Source organism: Bos grunniens, chromosome 23, assembly GCF_055505025.1.
Source record: "Bos grunniens cultivar Pamir isolate PY7600 chromosome 23, Bosgru_T2T1.0, whole genome shotgun sequence".
In the NCBI taxonomy this organism is placed as follows: Eukaryota; Metazoa; Chordata; class Mammalia; order Artiodactyla; family Bovidae; genus Bos; species Bos grunniens.
In genome coordinates, this window is record NC_141187.1 from 51,311,374 (window position 1) to 51,329,302 (window position 17,929).

Sequence of the window (17,929 nt, forward strand, 5' to 3'; positions counted from 1 at the left end):
AAGAAAGGCTGTGAAGAACTTTTAAAAGTGGGTAATAAAACATTAGTTAAGAACCAAAAGGTGGGGAGCGGTGAGAGAGAGACAGCTTCCACCCTCCCGCCCCCATCTCCTGATTCATTCATCTCTCCTTCCCATTAGCTCCTCCCCAGCATCATACAACACTATAATCTCTATCTTAAAGCAAACAAACTGTGGAGCCTACCCAGCCCTCCTGGCTCCCTTTTGGAAAAACTGGTCCTGAGAACTGCCTCCGTCTCTCTTTTCCCACGCTCTCACGAGCCCAGGCCAGGTGTAGTCCCTGGACTCCCCCACCAGCGGCTGCCAAACCTACAGGTCAATCCTAGGTCGTCCCAGCGGCACACAACACAGTCGTCCCTCCTCCCTGAAGTGCTCCTCACCTGCTGCAGCGCGCCGCCGTCTTTCTCCTGCTTTGCTGCCCACACCGCTTCTGGGTCTCCTCCACAGCATCTTCATCCCCCGCCCCGCCAGCTCTACATAAGAATGGACGCAACATCCAACTTCCATGTCTCTTCTCCACCTCCACTCACCGCCTGGGGACCCTCCTTCCCCCGCTTTTAAAACCACGGTCGTATACCGTGGGGGCTGACTCGCTTCAGTCGTGTCCGACTCTGCGACCCCGCGGGCTGTAGCCGGCTGCCATGCCCTCCTCCGGGAAATCTTCCTGACCCCGGGATCGAACCCGAGTCTCTTGTGTGTCCTGCACCGGCAGATGAGTTCTGTGACCACTGCGCCACCTGAGAAGCCCCAGGTTTATCCAATGAGGACGGACGAACTCCGAGTCCAGGTCAGTGAGGGGAATCGCACCAGCTCTGCAGAGGCGGACATCCCCCAAAAGCACCTCCCGCCGAAGCACGTGCCCTACACGCTAGGCTTGTAGCGCCGCCGCTGCCGCCCACCCATGCTGGATGTCTAAAAGGCATCTCGAACTTAACGCGTCCAAAACCCAACTCCCACTTTCTCACCCCCTTAGATCTCCCCAGCGACAAAACGAAAGCCGAGCCCTGAGCAGTCACGCCTGTCTGAACAACTAATTGGCCGACCCCATTCTCCGAGTGACGCAAGCCGGAAAATCCCGGGTTCTTTCCGCTTCTTCTCCTTCCATCACACCCAATCCTTGAGTCAGGCTCAGTTCCACCTTCGACACAGACCCCGGGGGCAAGCACTCACTACTCCACCCGCCCCCCGGGTATCAAACGCCAGCAACTCTACTTCCTCCCTAGTCCCGCCCCAGCTGGTTCTCTGTATATAACAGCATCCAATACAACCCTTTAAAAATGTGAATTTGAGTATGTCACCCCTCCCAAGGCTCCCCGCCTCAGTAAAGACCAAACTCAGAGTGTTGGGCACATGTACAAAGGGCCCCTGCTTGGACCCCAGACCCCGACCTCAGGTACCAGCTGTCTCTCCAGCTCCAGACACACCAGCCTCCAGGGGCATTCCTTCCTTTTCAAGCCCCAAACGTCACAGTATCGGTGGGGCCTTCTCTGACAACAGAAAATGAACCCACAACCCGAGCCCCCGGCCGCCACCCCACTTAGCCTGCTGGCACCATGAGAAGCTGAGCACCGGGTGGGACTGTGCACCTCCAGTGCCACCGAGGGACCCACGCACGCAGCCCCGGCCTGGCGGGGAAGAGGAAGAACGCGCCGCCACCAGCTGCTGAGCCATCTTTCAGAAAAGAGAACAAGGTCAGCGTATCCGGCAGGGCAAGTTTCCCAGGCTTATTATAAAGTCGTACCGAATACAACAGTCAGGTGTGATCAGGGCGAGACAAACATCAGGTAAACAGAAGAAACTGGCGCACGCGTGTGCACACACACGGAGACTTCACACACGGCAGAGGGGCAGACAGGTCCGGGGAGAGGGTGACCAGTTCAACAGACCCAGCAGACGATCCACAGCTGAAAGACAAACCAGATCCCAGCACACACCATGAAACAAACCGCGGGGCTTTCTCACCATAAGACGCAAAAGTTGTGGATGAGAAGACGACAGTGATCTGGGGATAGGAAGCATTTCCTAAATGAGAAATGAAATGAGGAAGAAAAACTGGATCACATTAAAATGTAAATTTTCATTAACTTTGTGGGTGAAATACGTATGTTACGGATTTTAAAATCTTTTAAGAGTGAGGATGCATGCATATTTACAAGACAAATAACAACGAGGATTAATTACAAAGAACTTCAACAAGTCAAGAAAAAAGTAAGAAAAATGAACCGATTAACATAAAAAGGTTTTTATACCATGATACACAACTCCTTCAGTGCTAACGTCTGTGTGTCTTCTGAGCAGCACGGATATAATTCTGTTCTTATGAAATAACTGTGACTTGTAAATGCACCCTTCTATCTGCATTCATGCACAGAGCTGTCCCTAACGATGGGCCTCTATGGTTTATGCTGGATAACCTGGTTGTTAGAGCAGGGGATGCTTTTTTCCCCCTTTGACTTCCACCTTCTTTTCTCCTTAGACACGCACAGAACCTTTATGTACAAACCCTGAGTACGGTGATGAGACCATCAAATTCAAAGTACCTGCCTGCCAAACGAGCGTCAGCTAATTCAAGTAGAAGTGACCTTAAAGAGACCAAACTATTTCAAAGAAGCTGCTGACAACACCAAACATTCTCGGGACTTTCTCCTCTTTTAGGATTGCCCTCAGACAGCCTTTTGAATAGCCCCCATGGCGCCAAAAATTCACAGAAAATGAATCTGAGAAAGAATCAGAGTAATTCTAAACTATAAAGTTTTAGTGAGTTAAGCTGGTGATATGCTGTAAATCAAGAGTGGTTTCCCACACACTTTCAAATTCTCTTTTGGACAAAATTCTGGGCGAGTGGAACCTCTGACCTTTCTTTCCATCAGTGATTTGTGCTTCCTTATAGCCAACTGTTCAACCTACAATCCTTGGTGATATTCAAAAACTGTTATCTGTGTTGATGCATTAAGTTCTTGCTCCTGGCAAATTCCCTTAATCTCATACAAAGCCGGTTCATTCTCTACCCTATAATTAGTCACCAGTTGGAGGTCCATACAGAGACTTCCACGCTGCTGGGCACAGTAATTCCCGGGAGCTCCCAGGAGCCACATGAGAAAATGTTGCTGTTTTAGTCACATCTTCTCTACGTCTACTTAGTGATCCCAAGGACGGAGGCCATGGGGAGAAAGGCAAGGGAGGATGCTGGTTGGGATCCTGCTTGTTTTTTTGAACCACCATTGTCTGTTAACTTATACTATCATGAGTTCAAGAAATAAGAAACCCTTAAAACTCCAGTGCTCATGGCAAGAACAGTTACTGGATTCCTTTTGTTGTTGTTAAGGTTTTAGCTAGCATGTGTCTTGGAGAATAATCTCTAACACCTTAACATAAACCCTAACTCACCCGGGGTAACGCCTCCCAGACTCTGAGAAACTTTTATAAAGCTTGCAAAAGATCTGCGTGTGTGCTAAGACGCTTCAGGCGTGTGACCACATGGACTGTAGCCCGCCAGGCTCCTCTGTCCATGGGATTCTCCAGGCAAGAACACTGGAGCGGGTTGTTATTCCTTCCTCCAGGGATCAAACCTGTGTCTCTCATGTCTCCTGCACTAGCAGGCAGGTCCTTTATCACGGGCACCACCTACACATACACAGACAGAATGTCACATCATGGTTAACCGATCATCCAAACTTAAAGAGTTTTTTAAGGTTTAAGCAAGGTTCACATTTAAAGGGTATCATTATAAACTCTCTTGAAGAAATTTTTCAAATGCCACTTTTAACAAACCCATACATCGTTTAAGAATGTTAACCAAATAGCTCCTCACTAACCCCTGCTAAAGTATATGGAACACAGAGAAGGGTAAACCTCCCCACAGGTTCCCCGTGTTTTTGTATCATTACTAACCTCCTACACGTAGCAGACAAGCAGAAACCTGACCGATGACCCAGCCTAGACCGAGAACGACGTCCAACCGGACTGAGAACTCCGTCTCCCACTCAGGACAAAACCTTCCAGGAAAGGGGAGGGACGACAGATAAGCAGCAAGCAAAGCTGGATTCAGTTCAGAAGTTGGTTTGGAAAGACAGAGCGATGCTATTTTCACTCAGTTCTCTCATTAAACTTCCGTGAACAGTTCAACGCTGCACTGCCTGATGTGCAGGAAGGGGAGAGCACAGCAGAGCAGCAGGCGGGAGGAGAAGACCTCGGCTCCCGTCCCCTGACCCAGGGAGACAGAGAGATCAGACGAGAGCTTCCGTTCAGAGCAGACCCTGCAGCCACCCCCGGGGCCACCAGCCCCCAGTGCACACGGCCCCTGAAGCCCACCTGCACCCACACGAGGATCTCCAGCCCCTTTCTCCTCGGGCAGCGGGTGCTTTAGTGCGACTCTCTGAGGCTTCTGTCCCTGGGGGGACACAGAGGAGCCTTTGGGGGAGGCTTGTCAGGTCACACAGCCGGGCCAGCAAGAAAGGGGGGCTGGTCGACTCCGGCATTTCCCCCAGCTGGAGGAAATGCTACTGTCTCAGAAAGCTCGAGGAGGAGCGGAAGCCAGTGGTGCAGGTAACTCTGGAAGGGGCCTTCTCCCCTGTCTGTGCCGATCAGCGTCTACGATGACTGCCTATATACACCTGTATACACCGAGAGAGGAGGCTCCGCAAGTCCTGGTCAAGGCAGCACCCCCACCTCCGCACACGCTGCGCCTCCCTTAAGAGTGATCACGCAACAGTCATACCTGTTGCTGTGAGTGCAAAGGGTACACCCGCGAGAGGAGGGAAGTCAGAGGACTAAGTCTGGGGGGTGGGGGGACTGGAGAGCCAGGGCCGCCTCCTCGGGACTCTGAGGTGTCAGGCAGGTCAGGGGGTTCCCTCTGAACCGCACGGATGAGAAGTGAGGTGAGCCAAGGGGGCAGCCGGACGCCCACTTGCAGAGCTCCGAGCGGAGCAACAAGCCAGGGCCTGTTTGGGTCAAGGGCCTCCAAGGGCTCTTTGCAGACGGAAATCAGGCTGCAGGGACCAACCTAGCCAAGGGGACGGGAGATGCAGGATGGAGGGAGCAAGCAATGAGGGACGGAGCCCGGGAGACAGGACATTTCCTGTGGGCTCTGGCCAGCCCAGGGTCGGGAGGCACGCAGCAGGCGGGCCCAGCGCCAGCACCCTGCTCCTCGGAGAAGCAGAGGAGGAAACTGTCCCTGCACCTTCATTCAACACCCAGACAACTTCAGACAGAAACTAAATGTCTTTCCAACGTCAAGGGTTACAAACAAGGGCTGAAACAAGATTTCTTAAATTGTTTGTTGGTGACTCAGTTCAAATATTTTCATTCACATTTCACCAAAATCAGCTAATCCTTCTGCCACCCAGCGCCGCCACGGAAGAGGACAGGGCCTGTCCCTGCCCTTAACCCGGGGTTAAGGGGCTGGTGCGGAGCTGAACAAAGACACCAACTCCCGGCTCGTCTTCCTGAAGCATCAAACCAGCCCAAAGATTTATGGAGCAGCATTAACTGGCAATCACTCTTAAAACACTTGTCAAGCCAAAGATCATTCTGTGCAGCACACTGTTGGCTCCACAGAAGTTTCCAGAGGATGAGAAGATTGAAAGCCAGGTGGGGCCCGCAACCCCCTTCCCTCCCTCCCTGATGACGACGTTTGCTCTCTCCTCCACTGTCAGGAATCCCTGAGCGGGACACTTTGGAGAAATGACCACAGAATTAAACTGAGCTCTGTCGCTTACATCCCCCAACTTCTTACAAGTCATTTTTGATCTCTCTTTTCAACCCAGGGCTTTTCTCTCTGTAAACAGGCTCTTCGGCAGCTGGAGGGGCTCAGGAGTCCCTGTGATCTGTGACCACAGGTGCCACCGCCAGTGTCCCTCTGCAGCCTGTCTCGAGAGCCACTCCCTCAGGCCGGCTCACCTGCCCTCAGCGGCTCCCTCTCCCCTTCCAGCTCTCTGCTCCTAACACACTAAGGAAGCCAGGGAGCCCAAGCGCATCATGCCGAAAATACAGGGGATCGGCCTCCGAGAGAGACCTGGAGCGTTCAGTGTGTCTGCGGTGTGACAACCTGTTATGGTCAGGAGCACTTCGGCCCTGGTTCTCACATTTTCTGAGCAGCTGAGGCTTCCAGATCAGTTACATGCTAAGACAATCTGCCCGCAACTCTGGGCTGCTCTGAACTCCCAACAGTCATCTACTGATGAAAAACGTTACCATTGTAACCAAAGGCATTCGTGACCTGCAACCAACCCGGGGTGGGGAAGCCGGGCTGTCAACCAACAAAGGCTGCTAACTACCAACCTCTTGAAAGCCTCACGTGGCAAAAACAAAAAGTAAAGCTACTTCCCAAAAATACCGTGCTCACTTCTCCAACTAGAGGACACTATTGGTTAGACCCCCCACACACACACTTTGCACCCAGCAGGTAAACATAACGCTGTGGCCAATATTTCAAATACGCTTTCCAGGAACACACTTTTCCTTCAAATTATTTGTATCAAGTTCAGAAATAACTTTCCTCCAAAACACCATATGGCTTTTCAAACAAGACACCTAAATGCACAATTCTCACATATATGGTATAATTTCAAATAATGCAACTCCAGTCACTATATAACATTTGTATTTCAGCTGAAAGTCAGCAATTAGTAACGGCTCACCAGATTCATACCCTCAGATGAGGCACTAACATAACCCCAAAAACAGACAGCCAATCTTACCAGGAGAAAATATTCATCATATTTAATACCTAGAAAAAGTCACGCACCGTTGTTGTTAGTTGCTAACTCGTGTCCAACTCTCTGAGACCCCATGGACTTAGCCTGCCAGGCTCCTCGGACTCCGTGGCATTTTCCAAGCAAGAACACCAGAGTAGGTTGCCATTTCCTTCTCCAGGGGATCTTCCTGACCCAGGGATCGAACCAGCATCTCCTGCGTTGGCAGGCGGTTTCTTTACCATCTGAGCCACCTGGGAAGTAATGCTTACTTGACTGACTTATGCGTTACTTACCTATAAGTAATGCTTAAACAAACACAAATCATCAGTATCGCAAAAAAAAAAGGAAATGAGTCACCCAGAGTCTCAAGAGGAGGGAGGTTTCCTGCTAACGGTGACCTATTCTGATAAGCTTCTGAATGAGGATGGGCACTGGGGCTGCCCAGCTGGTGAAGCCACCGTGTCCTGGCACCACAGAGGCAGGGGAGGGACGGGGGCGGGGCAGAGGTGGGCCAAGCAGGCCAAACGCTGTGGCTTCACTGGCTCCGGCCAAGCCCACAGGCCAACCTTAGGCGGAGGGAAGTCAGACAAGAATCGAGTGTAGAGCGGGAAGGCAGAGCGACGGTGCCGTACACTTTCAGAAGCACTCGCTCTAACTCTTACGTCCATTTGCATAGTTACCCCTGAAATCCACACTTTCTTTGCATTCTATCTTTAGGTAAACCTTAAGTGTTGGCTCAAGCTCTTGATCCCTACTTGTGACACCACAAATTCCAAATCAGAACCATTTCTTCAGATCCTGGCAAAAAAAAAAGCAAACAAGTTTCCCAAAGGCACTCTCACTGCAAAATAACTAGATCATCAATAAAATACAACTCTTAACACCTCACTGGGCTTGCGGTAAGCAAGGAAAATATCCATGAGCCCCAGGAACTTCCTCCAACCCAACCCAACCATAAGTCAGTCAGTCATAAAAGTAGACAAACACCAAAGAGGAAGAAAGCCAGCCAGACTGATGAGGATGGGAGGCGGAGGACCAGAACATTTAGAAGCAAAAAATACAACTGTTAAAATGAAAGACTCAATGGATGAGTTAATGGATGATTAGACACAGCTCATTAGTGAACCAGAAGTGAGATCCAAGGACATACCCAGAATGCAAACAAAACAGAAACAAGGAGATGCCTACAAGAGAGCAAGACCTGGGAGGTCCAGTGAGTGCCCCCTTGGGGTTCTGGGGGGGAGTTTAGAAGCCCAGTGGGATCAGATGATAAGATGGCCAACAATCTTTCACAACTGGCAAGGCACAAGTCCACAAGGAAAGCACAACATACACCAAAGGGTCAATAAACAGGAGAGACACACAGTAACCAGACTAGAGAACACCAAAGACAAGGAGAGGATCCCAGAGCGCCAGGGGCAGAACGCACACCTCCCCCTCAACAAAATGGGGGAACCAGAGGTCACGGGAATAACAGCTTCAGGATGCTGAAGGAAAATACTCAAGCAACTGATTTGATTCTAAATAAAAATGAGGGCAAAATAAAGACATTTCCAGGTGATCAGAAAACCAGAGACTTTCCCACCAACAACCCCTCACTTGAGAAATCTCTGAAGGATATACTTGAGAAAGGGGGCAGAAAAAAAAAAACCCAGAAGGAAAGTTCCGAGATAAGACTGATAATCAAAGAAACTGGCAAAGATGCAGGTGAAGCTGAACAAATGCTGCCTGTGTGCAACAGCAAGGGTCTCTCGATGAGGTTTTGTGCACACAGGGTGCCGATCACTGGAAAAGAACAGCATGTGAGTTTCGGGGTGGATCAGTGCTACAGGACCTAAAGTCCTTGCATCATCAGAAGTGGAGTGGAAATATTAACTGCAGGCTTCACGGATGTAAAATCCCAAGAAGAGCCACTTACAGGCTGCCAACAGCATACAGCCTCACACCCGGTCATGAGGTCTGGGCATTGCTTCGCCGCAGGTTCTGGCTGAAGCAGAGCAGAGTTTGGCAAAAATGATGTCAAAGTGGTCAATGAAGGGGCATGAAACCCCCATTTTAGCTCAAAGGTCTCAAGAACAAGTTTGATTCTTTTCTGGGAGTCCTAGATCCCTCTGAGAAACAGAAAAAAGCTGCTGATCCTCTTCCCCAGAAAAACATTTAGGACCTGAACAAATTTTCACACCAAAGCAAAAGACCTTCCCCAGACATGGGTCCTCCCAGGCCTTGACCAGCTTAAAAAGCTGGAGAGAGTTAAGTCTGTGTGGGAAACAGTAAAGTTAGACATTCTCCCCATCCCAGACTTAAAACCACATAGGCCAATGAGGGGCTGAGTATAAAAGGAACACCTGGGCATCAAGTCTGGGGAGGAGGAATCTGGAGGTAAGTCATTCCTTTAATTCACTCTATCATTAAAACATAATCCGACAATCAGTACAACTGCTGCAAAATCTGAACTGTGGGAAATAACGGCCAGAAAAGAATTCTTAAGGACAGCCCACACCAACCTTACATCCTGGTGCACAAGTACGCCAAATGACGGAGACAGAAAAACAAGACGTTCCAGAAACAGTCCCTAACCTCACGACTGAGTGTTTTTAATGCCCACTTCCTTGAACAACCCGGTTAACCAGGGGCAACAACAGTCAAAGAGCCTGCAAAATGGACTCGTGCGGTCCACCTGGAGCCCTACTTCTGCAAAGGCACATCCCGACCCCTCGGTGTTGTCAAAACAGGCTGGTGCAATCCGGAGGTTCCCAAATCCACCCTTAAGAAGGAAGGTGTGTGAAGCAGAGATTCTGGTCTCCATTCAAACACAGCAAATTACAAGCTTAGGGTTTGGGACCCAAAATCTGGTCTAGTCTCCATCCAAACACAGCAAATTACAAACTTAGATTTTGGGACCCAAAATCTGCATTTTAATAAGACCCACGACAACGCTGTGTGCCTACAGACACACACAATATACAAATAAAGACCCCTTTCAAAAGCTCGACTCAGACCCGGATTTATGTAGCTCAGACACTCAAAACTTAATGAAGCATGTCCCACATACCATGAAAATACGTTCGGTGGTTAAAATCATTATAGAGCACAAGACGTCTTAGGTATCCCAGCAAGAACAGAAAAACGTAAGTACACAGGAGCTGGAAGCAAATTCAAAGGAGATGCACAGGAGATGTCTCCATCCTCCTGACCAGGCAGATGCATAAACGCCCTCAGCAATTCACGTTTCACAGACTGCGTTAATTTTCAGAACACACACACGTGACTCTGCTACCACACAATTCCAGCAAATAACTCTATTTTAGTTTTTTTTAGTTGGAGGAAAATTGATTTACGATGTCATGTTGGCTTCTCCCCTACAACAACGTGACTCCGCGCGTCCCTTCCCTCTTGAACTTCCCTCCCACCATCCCACCTCTCTAGGCTGACACAGCAAGGGCCAAGCTCCCTGTGTCACACTAGCTGTTTTACACACGCTAGTGTGTGTTTCCAAGCCACCCTCAGTTCATCCCACCCCCTCCTCCCCACTGTGTCCACAAGTGTGTTCTCTATGTCCGCGTCTCTTCCTCGGTACCATTTCTCTAGATTTCCTATATGTCTGTCTAATACATGACACCTGTTTTTCTCTAACTTACCTCACTGTGTAAAACAGGCTCTAGGTTCTCTCTCTTTTCTCATTTCAGGGGATCTCAATCTTAAGAGCCAACAAGCCACACACTACAGATGCTGGTTCATCTTGACCAACGTTCATGGACGGTCTCCTGACCTTTGTGACTTCCATCCGAACTACACGGACAATCTGATTTATAACTGTGCTTCTGGTCCGTGTATGGAAAAGTCTCGCAATGCACAGGAGAGGGGCACAATCTTATCCCAAAGGGAGGAGAAAGACTCCAAACACTTAACTCTCCCCCAAATCTTGATTATCATTCCAAACTAATCAACCTGAAAACATGTTTTATAAGCCAGGTGTAATTCCATTCTTAAAAGCTTACTTCCATTTTTGATTGCCTGAAACACCCATGTGTTGGATAAATATTCTCTCAGAAGGCCAAGACCAGATAACTGAGGTCTTCCTGCAATTTAAATTAGCTATTACACTAGTTTTCAGGGGGAGAAAAGCCCACACCCAATGAGAAAAAGAATGATCAAGGTAAAAGAATACTGTTTCCATTGTTTTAGAGTCTTCGCTCAGCCCACATGAATTCAACCTAATGCTTATTTGACCACTAGATAAATTAAGATTCTCTGGAGTTCAGGGTTTTTCTTCGGTGATAAAATCAATTCACTTGACACTCTGAAATCTCAAAGGAAAGAAAGTCTGCTTTCAAGGTGTGAGCGGGCGGTGGTTCTTTTTTTTTTTTTAGAGAATGGAAGAAGATAAAGATGTTTCACAGGGTAAAGTCACCAACTGCTCTGAGATGCTAATGTTACTCAGGCTTCCCTCCTCTGAAGCAGTGGTCATCATTCCCACTTCACAGATGAGGAAGTTTGGGGGAGATTCAGCTACTTAAGGTACACAGCTCTTCCCCTCCTGACCCAGAAGGGAAGACTGGAACCCACACTTCTGGCTCTAAAGCCTAGCGCTGGGATAGGGGTTAGAAGCCCTTTAACTGCTCCACACCCCACCCTCCATGCTCCCCAGCCCCGTGCAAACCCTGCCTCCAGAACAGCTGACCGTCTAAAGCTGAGGTCAGCAAACCAAGACCCACAGGACTGATCGAGCCCACTGCCTGTTTCGTAGAATCCATAGGCTGACTGTATTTTTCTTCACATTTCCAAGTGATTCTTTTTTTAAAAAAAGGAAGACAATTACATGACATGTAAAAACTATATGAAATTTGAATTTTACCACCCAGGAAAAGTTTTACTGGAGCACGGCCTATGGATGCTTCTGAGCGACAGCAGCAGAGCTGAGCAGTGGTAACAGACCACCTGGCCTGCAAGGTCTCTGGTATTAACAACTACCTGGTCCTCTACACAAAGTGTGTGGGTCCCTGACCTAAAGGATGCCTGACTTCTTCTGTACACTATAAACTTCGCAGGATGGGTGAATGTAGAAAAATCTGCCTCCCCTGATCCTAGCTGCTGGAGACGCAGCAGGTAAATCGATTCTGCCCCTCAACCAACAAGAGCTCTTCAATGCTGGAAAAGGCTGATGCTGCTTCCCCCTCACTGGGCTCTGTTCTCTTCTGTACTCACGAGGCACGGCTACCGTGACCACTTCACCATTGACCAAGGACCTATCACTTCAGACCAGAAACCGTGCTAAGTGTCAGAGGTCTCATTTCTTTTCAGGTGAGAAAACAAAAGTTAAGGAACTCACCCCAGTTCAAGAGGCTACAGGAGACGCCCTGTTCTTACCATCCCAAGTTACTTCAAAAAGCAAGACTCTGAACTTCCTGTCAACATATCCCTGTGGAATTGTGGAGGTGGAGCCCAAACAAGAAACTTCCACTTCGATTTAAGCAGAACTGGACAAGACCAGGCAACTGGTGCCCCGGGAACTGGTTACTAACGTATCTGGGTGCTTCCCACACGGGTCCCCTCCCCACCTGACGAGCAGCCAGATGCAGTGTTTACTTCAAACAACTGCCGCACAAGGAATACTGCCTTGATTACACCAGGACAACGCTATACCTTTAGAAACCAAACCAGACCTCAGAGAGGCATGTTAGATCAGTTACAACACAAGAACCACCATCTCCTTCTGAGCGCTCTCTCTGGGAACCGGGGGTCTGCTTTACACGTTTTCTTTCATTTAAACTTCACAGCGCTACGAGGGAAGCTTTGGTTCCAATTTTACAGATGAGGACACTGAGCTTTCAAGGTTAATTTGCTCAAGGTGATGTCAATAACTAGGTTTTCTGACTCCAAATCCAGGCTCTCAATCGCTACGCAGGACTTTCAGATAAACTTGCAATCCTAATATAGACACAGTGCTGCCTACACGTAAACGAGAAGTGAGAAAACTCGCTTGGAAAGAGGCTGACCACGGTTATTGACTGTCACCTCAACTGGACCCCCTGCAACACCGTCCCCCCAAATCAGAACTCCGAATGACGAGCTCCACCGTGCCGGAGGGTCATTTCTCTGCGACGTTCTTCGTTCTCCCAACAGAAGCTCTTGGGAGGCACAAACCATTCCCGTTCGTCCCTCGTCCCTCCCTGGCTCCCCATGGAGCGTCCACAGGGCAGGCATTCAATGACATGCTCTATGAACGCAAGCTCTGCCCAGAAGGTGACTTATAAATGAATGCTGCCACCAGAGCAGAAAGCCTGAAGACACAGAAGAAGCAAAAAAACTAAATTTGCTTCACGACGCACTAGTGGTGAAGGTGCCGTCTTCAGAAGAATTGGTGACACGTGACATACAACTCACGTATAAGGTGCTACCCTCACCCAAACACTAAGGGAGCAAGTGACCCGATTGTGTATTTATAACCTCAAAAATGAAGGAAGCCTGAGCATTCAGGCCTAAAATCCTCACCAACAGTCTAATGTAGAAACCAAAACCCCTCCTGCCCTGGTGCTATGTACTCTCCCAGCTGTATGTCTCAGCCTCTACTTCCGGGCCTTTTCCAAACACCACTTTCTTTCTTAGAAAGAATGGAAGCTTGAGAACAGGAGATCTTTTTTTCCCCCCTTTTAGGACCCTAAATGGGGCTTCCCAAACGGCTTGGGGTAAAGAATCCTCCTGACAATGCAGGAGACTCTAGTTCAGTTCCTGGGTTGGGAAGATCCCCTGGAGGAGGAAATGGCCACCCACTCCACTATTCTTGCCTGGAGAATCCCATGGACAGAGGAGCCTGGTCGGGTTGCAGTCCACGGGGTCGCAAAGAGTGGACACGACTGAACCCAAATGACCCAAGACAGCATCGTGAATACAGTAGGGGACAGCCAATGTGTAAAGGACTTGAACAGAATGGCACACTTTCAGTGCCAGCTAAGGTACAATGACCACGTACAATGTGGGGCAGACCACGGATTCTACGGAAGGCAGCCTCCTCCAGAGAACTTTTGCACAAAAAGTTGCTAGAAGGCCACCACGGATGGCAACACACAGCCGCATGCTGTGCCAAGGGCGGTAACGCACCGGCAAGAGAGGACACCTCGGAAGGCTCAGCCGGTTGTTATTAAGCGATCGCGGGGGGCCAAAGGAGCTCTACCCGTTACAGACGCTTCCTTACGTCCCTAAACATCCAGGTCTCTGAACGCATCGGAGGTGAACCCACCGAGTATCTACAAGTGAAGTCTCTTACGAAGCTGTATTTACAAACACGCACCCGAAAGCACAGAGTGCTCTCCAAGCGTCTGCACTCCCCAGGAAGTCGACTTTGCAACGAGTCAAGAAGTTACATCGGGGCGCACAAGACACGCCTGGAGATCCAAACCGACAACCGCACCGCTCCAAGTCGACGCTGGCAAACCCTCGGCCCAGAACTCGCGGTTCCGACGGGAGCCCCCTTCTCGAAGCTCGCACCACCGCGGCGCAAAAATGAATGACGGTTGGATCCGCGTTAGGTTTAAATTTCCTGGCTCCGGTCACAATACCAAACCTAATTAGAGCATGCGGTCAACGCTCGGCCCTCTCGGCGCGGTGTCGGGCAGCGCTCGGGCCGGCAGCAGAGTCGGGAGACAGTCGCACTCGTCCTCGCGCCCCCCCACCCCCCAAACACGCAGGGAGAGCCCCCCACCCTGGAGCGCTCGGCCGGGCGCCCCCGCGCCCAGCCGCCGGCTCTCCGGCCCCGTCCGCGCTTCGGCCCGGCGGCCGGGACGCCCCCGGCCCGCAAACTCGGGCGCGCGCGCTTCCGTCCAGCAACCCGCGGCCGGGGCGGGGGCCGGGGGAGGGGAGCTACCTCGTACAGCTCCTCGGAGGCCATGGCGGGCGGCGGGGCGCGCGGCGCGGGGCAGGGCCGGCGAGGCGCCGAGCCGCCGGCGGCCCACACTTTGTTCCAGTCGGGTCCCTGCGTGGCCTGCGCTTCCTGCTCCGCGCGGCGCCGGGCGGGCGGGCGCTCACTCCCGCCGCTGCGGGCCGCCGGCCGGGTCGGTGCGCAGGAGCAGCTGCGCAACGCGCCCTCCGCGCCGCGCTCACTCCGCGGCGGGCCGGCTGGGGCTTGGGCTCATCGCGCCGCCGCGGGGCCGGGCCGGGCTGGGGCGGGCGCGGCGGCGGTGCACGGCGGCGCGCGGGCTCCGCGGCTCCCCCTCTCCGCGGTAGTGCAGAAAGCTTCCTACTTGCGGCCGAAAAACCTGCCCCGGCTACTGAGCATGCCCAGTGCGGCTGCCCGGCCCGGCCGAGCCGCGCTCCGGGTTTTCGGGCCGCCCGCGCGGGGGGGGCGGGGCGGGGCGGCAGGCGGGCGGGGCGGCGCGGGGAGCGGCGGGCCGCGCTGGGGCTCGGCGGCCAGGCGGGCGGGCAGGAAGGGGCGGGGCCTGAGGCGGGGGCGGGGCCGGGGGCGGGGCGGGGCCTGCTCGCCCCAGGGCCCTCCGAGGTCGGGCCGGGCCGCGCGCCCGCCTCGACGTGGGGGGCGTGGACGCGGCGCGCGGAGGCGGGGCCTGCTCGCCCCAGGGCCCTCCGGAGGTCGGGCCGGGCCGTGCGCCCGCCTCGACGTGGGGGGCGTGGCCGCGGCGCGCGGGGGCGGGGAGAGGGCGGGGACAGCTCGCCCCAGGGACCTCCGGAGGTCGGGCCGGGCCGCGCGCCCGCCTCGACGTGGGGGCGTGGCCGCGGCGCGCGAGGGCGGGGCCTGTAGGCGGGCGTGGCCTGAGGGGGTGTGGCCTGCTCGCCCCGGGGGCCCCCGGAGGTCGGACCGAGCCGCGCGCCCGCCTCGACGTGGGGGGAGGAAGGCCGCGACTCGCACGGGGGTGGTCACCGGCTGGCCCAAGGTTGGGCTCGGGGCCACGCCGCCCGGCGCCCGCAGCCCGCCGCCCCGACGGCAGTGGCGCGCCGAGCTCGTCGGGCCGGGCCAGGCCAGCCAGCCGAGGGCCGGCAGCGTGGCCAGGTGGAGCCCCCGCCCCTCCACGTGCCCGCCTCCCCCGCGGCCGCTGCCAAGACCCGGAGCCGGAGCGCGCGCGCCCGCTCGGCGGCAGGCTGGGGGGCGGGGGCGGGGGCCGGGGCGGCGCGAGGGCGCGGCCGCCTGCGCCCGGCCCGCAGCTTCCCCCGCGCCGGGCCTCCCTGTTCCTCTAGAGCGCCCGCCTCCCCAGAAGAGGAGCTGGGAGGAGGGGCCGGGCTCCGGGGAAAAGTCTGGGTTCCAAGGGAACGGGGCTGTCAGTCGTGGTTCTCCTGGGCGGGGCGGGGTGGGGACGGCGGGGACAGCTCGGTGACCGGCGATGGGCAGGCTCCCCCTGCACTCGCCGCGGGAGAGGGACATCGTGGACCGGCCCCCTGGGCACACCTGCCGGGACCCTGGACGTCTCCCCATCGTTGCGGAACGAGGAAGAGGCTGCGTGGCCCGACTGCCCCAAACGGCCGGCGACCGCCAGCCTCCCTGCGAGGAGAAGGGGACCTCGCGAGGCCCTGCGGACAGGCCGCTTTACGTGGCCCCCCATCGAACCCAGCCCTCTCCGTCCCCGGTGCATCCTCCCCGGCCGCCCCGTTCCTGGTGCCCCGGGCTCCGGTGAACTAGAAACCGACCTCCGAAAAACAAAAGTTTCCTTCTTCAAACCCCATTCGATGGTGCCCCGTACGCAGTTTAATGACCAAAAGGCTTCTCACACACCCCGCTGTCCTTGCCACACCGTTCTCTACCTACAAAAGAAGCTTCCCCCCGCCCCCGTGAATTGGAATTCCAGCGTTCCCACGCCCACGAACGAGCGCAGCGCCTGCCCTTAAGTCACTTCAAGTCGAATCACCATTGTCTCCACGCCGCCTGCACCCCCTCTGCCTGGAATGCCCCCCCCTTTCAACCGTGAACTCCTGCTCCGACGTCACCCCAAAAGCAAAGCCTTCTGACTTCCAGGACCGAATGAGTCACCGCAGCCTCTCGGCGCTCACCTCTGCGGACTCTGTTCTGTCCACTCTTCTCTCCCATCCCCCGTTTCTAGACTACGACCTTCTCCCAGATCGCATCTTCAAGTTTGACTCTCCAGCCCCCACACTGTACCTACAAAACAGGGTTTTTATTCTGTGAATTGGAATCCGGGCGTCCACAGCAAAGCCCCTGACACCTAATACAGCTCTGATTCCATTATCTTACGCCTTGACAACAGTATCGCAAAGTTTCCACCTTCTCGACCGCCCAGCCAATTCTCTCTCCCCTCCAAACACGAGCATCTCTTTTCCTTTCACTGAACGTGTTATTTGCTACATCTGCTTATCGCCTCTCTGGCACACAAATTCATCAACCGTAGTTGTAAGCTCCTTGAAGGCAAGGACTAGCACCCTGTAGCCTCCAAGTCTCAAAGGGGTGGTCGCCCAGCTATGCCAGTGGTCCCAGACTTGCAGGAGGTGGTTCAGAGTCACACAAGCCCAATAAAACACGAATAAAAAAAAAGAGGGACCCTCAGTATAAAATGAACACACACATCTTAACTAGAAACCTCTATACAGTCACAGACCGAAATAAATATAAAGCCCCCACTGTTACCGAGGGGAGGGGAGGAAGACAGGAGGCTGTGAAGACATCCACAGCTGCTACTCTCAGATTTGGGGCTAGTCCATTTGATACACATGCGACCCTAACACAAGACTTCCCTCACTGTGGGGAAAAAGGAAGGGGGGATTACAGCATTTAAAAAAAAAAAAAGGTAACTCCAAAAAGCGGATGTATACGGACCTTCAATCCTGATGACCTGGATTATTTATGCTGCTGTGACCAGCATAAATATTAAGAGTAACCGCTAGGTAGAAGTCACCTCGGTAACACACCAGGAGTAAGCAAGCCATTCCCCTAAACTCATCTCTCTCTCTCCTCCCATGATTAGCCGGTTTCCATCTTAATTTAAGAACAAGGCAGAGAGGACCTGTACTGAAGTGCCCAACCAGTGACTGAGAAACTGAGGTCAGCTGTCCACTTTGTTCCTCTCATCCACCTGAAACACCACTGGTTTGTTTAATACTGTCTTGTTTGTGTATTTCACCTCGTTAGTTCAATCTGTCTTACTTTTAAGCAAATTCTACTCTCTCCCCTCTCTTTTTAAATATAAACATCTTAGTGGTGCCCATAACAGAAGCAAATATGTCCAAGATCATTTAATGGCTTTAAATTTATACCACCTTTT

The 17,929-nt window shown here is 52.9% G+C and overlaps 1 protein-coding gene across 4 annotated transcripts in view; it reads right to left on the reverse strand.

The window, feature by feature from the left end:
• Window positions 1-17,505, reverse strand: part of CDYL (chromodomain Y like) — a 99,542-nt gene extending 82,037 nt beyond the window's left edge. The window contains exon 1 of one of the 4 annotated variants that reach the window (XM_086370419.1): window positions 17,485-17,505. Coding sequence is in view for 1 of the 4 variants with exons in the window: in XM_086370417.1 (XP_086226543.1) it covers window positions 14,575-14,598 (24 nt within the window). In the remaining 3 variants the exon portion in view is untranslated. Of the gene's footprint in view, window positions 1-14,001; window positions 14,355-14,574; window positions 14,997-17,484 lie in introns of those variants that run through there. The other 3 variants (XM_086370417.1, XM_086370420.1, XM_086370418.1) reach the window with 3 other exon arrangements.
• Window positions 17,506-17,929: the final 424 nt, after the last annotated feature.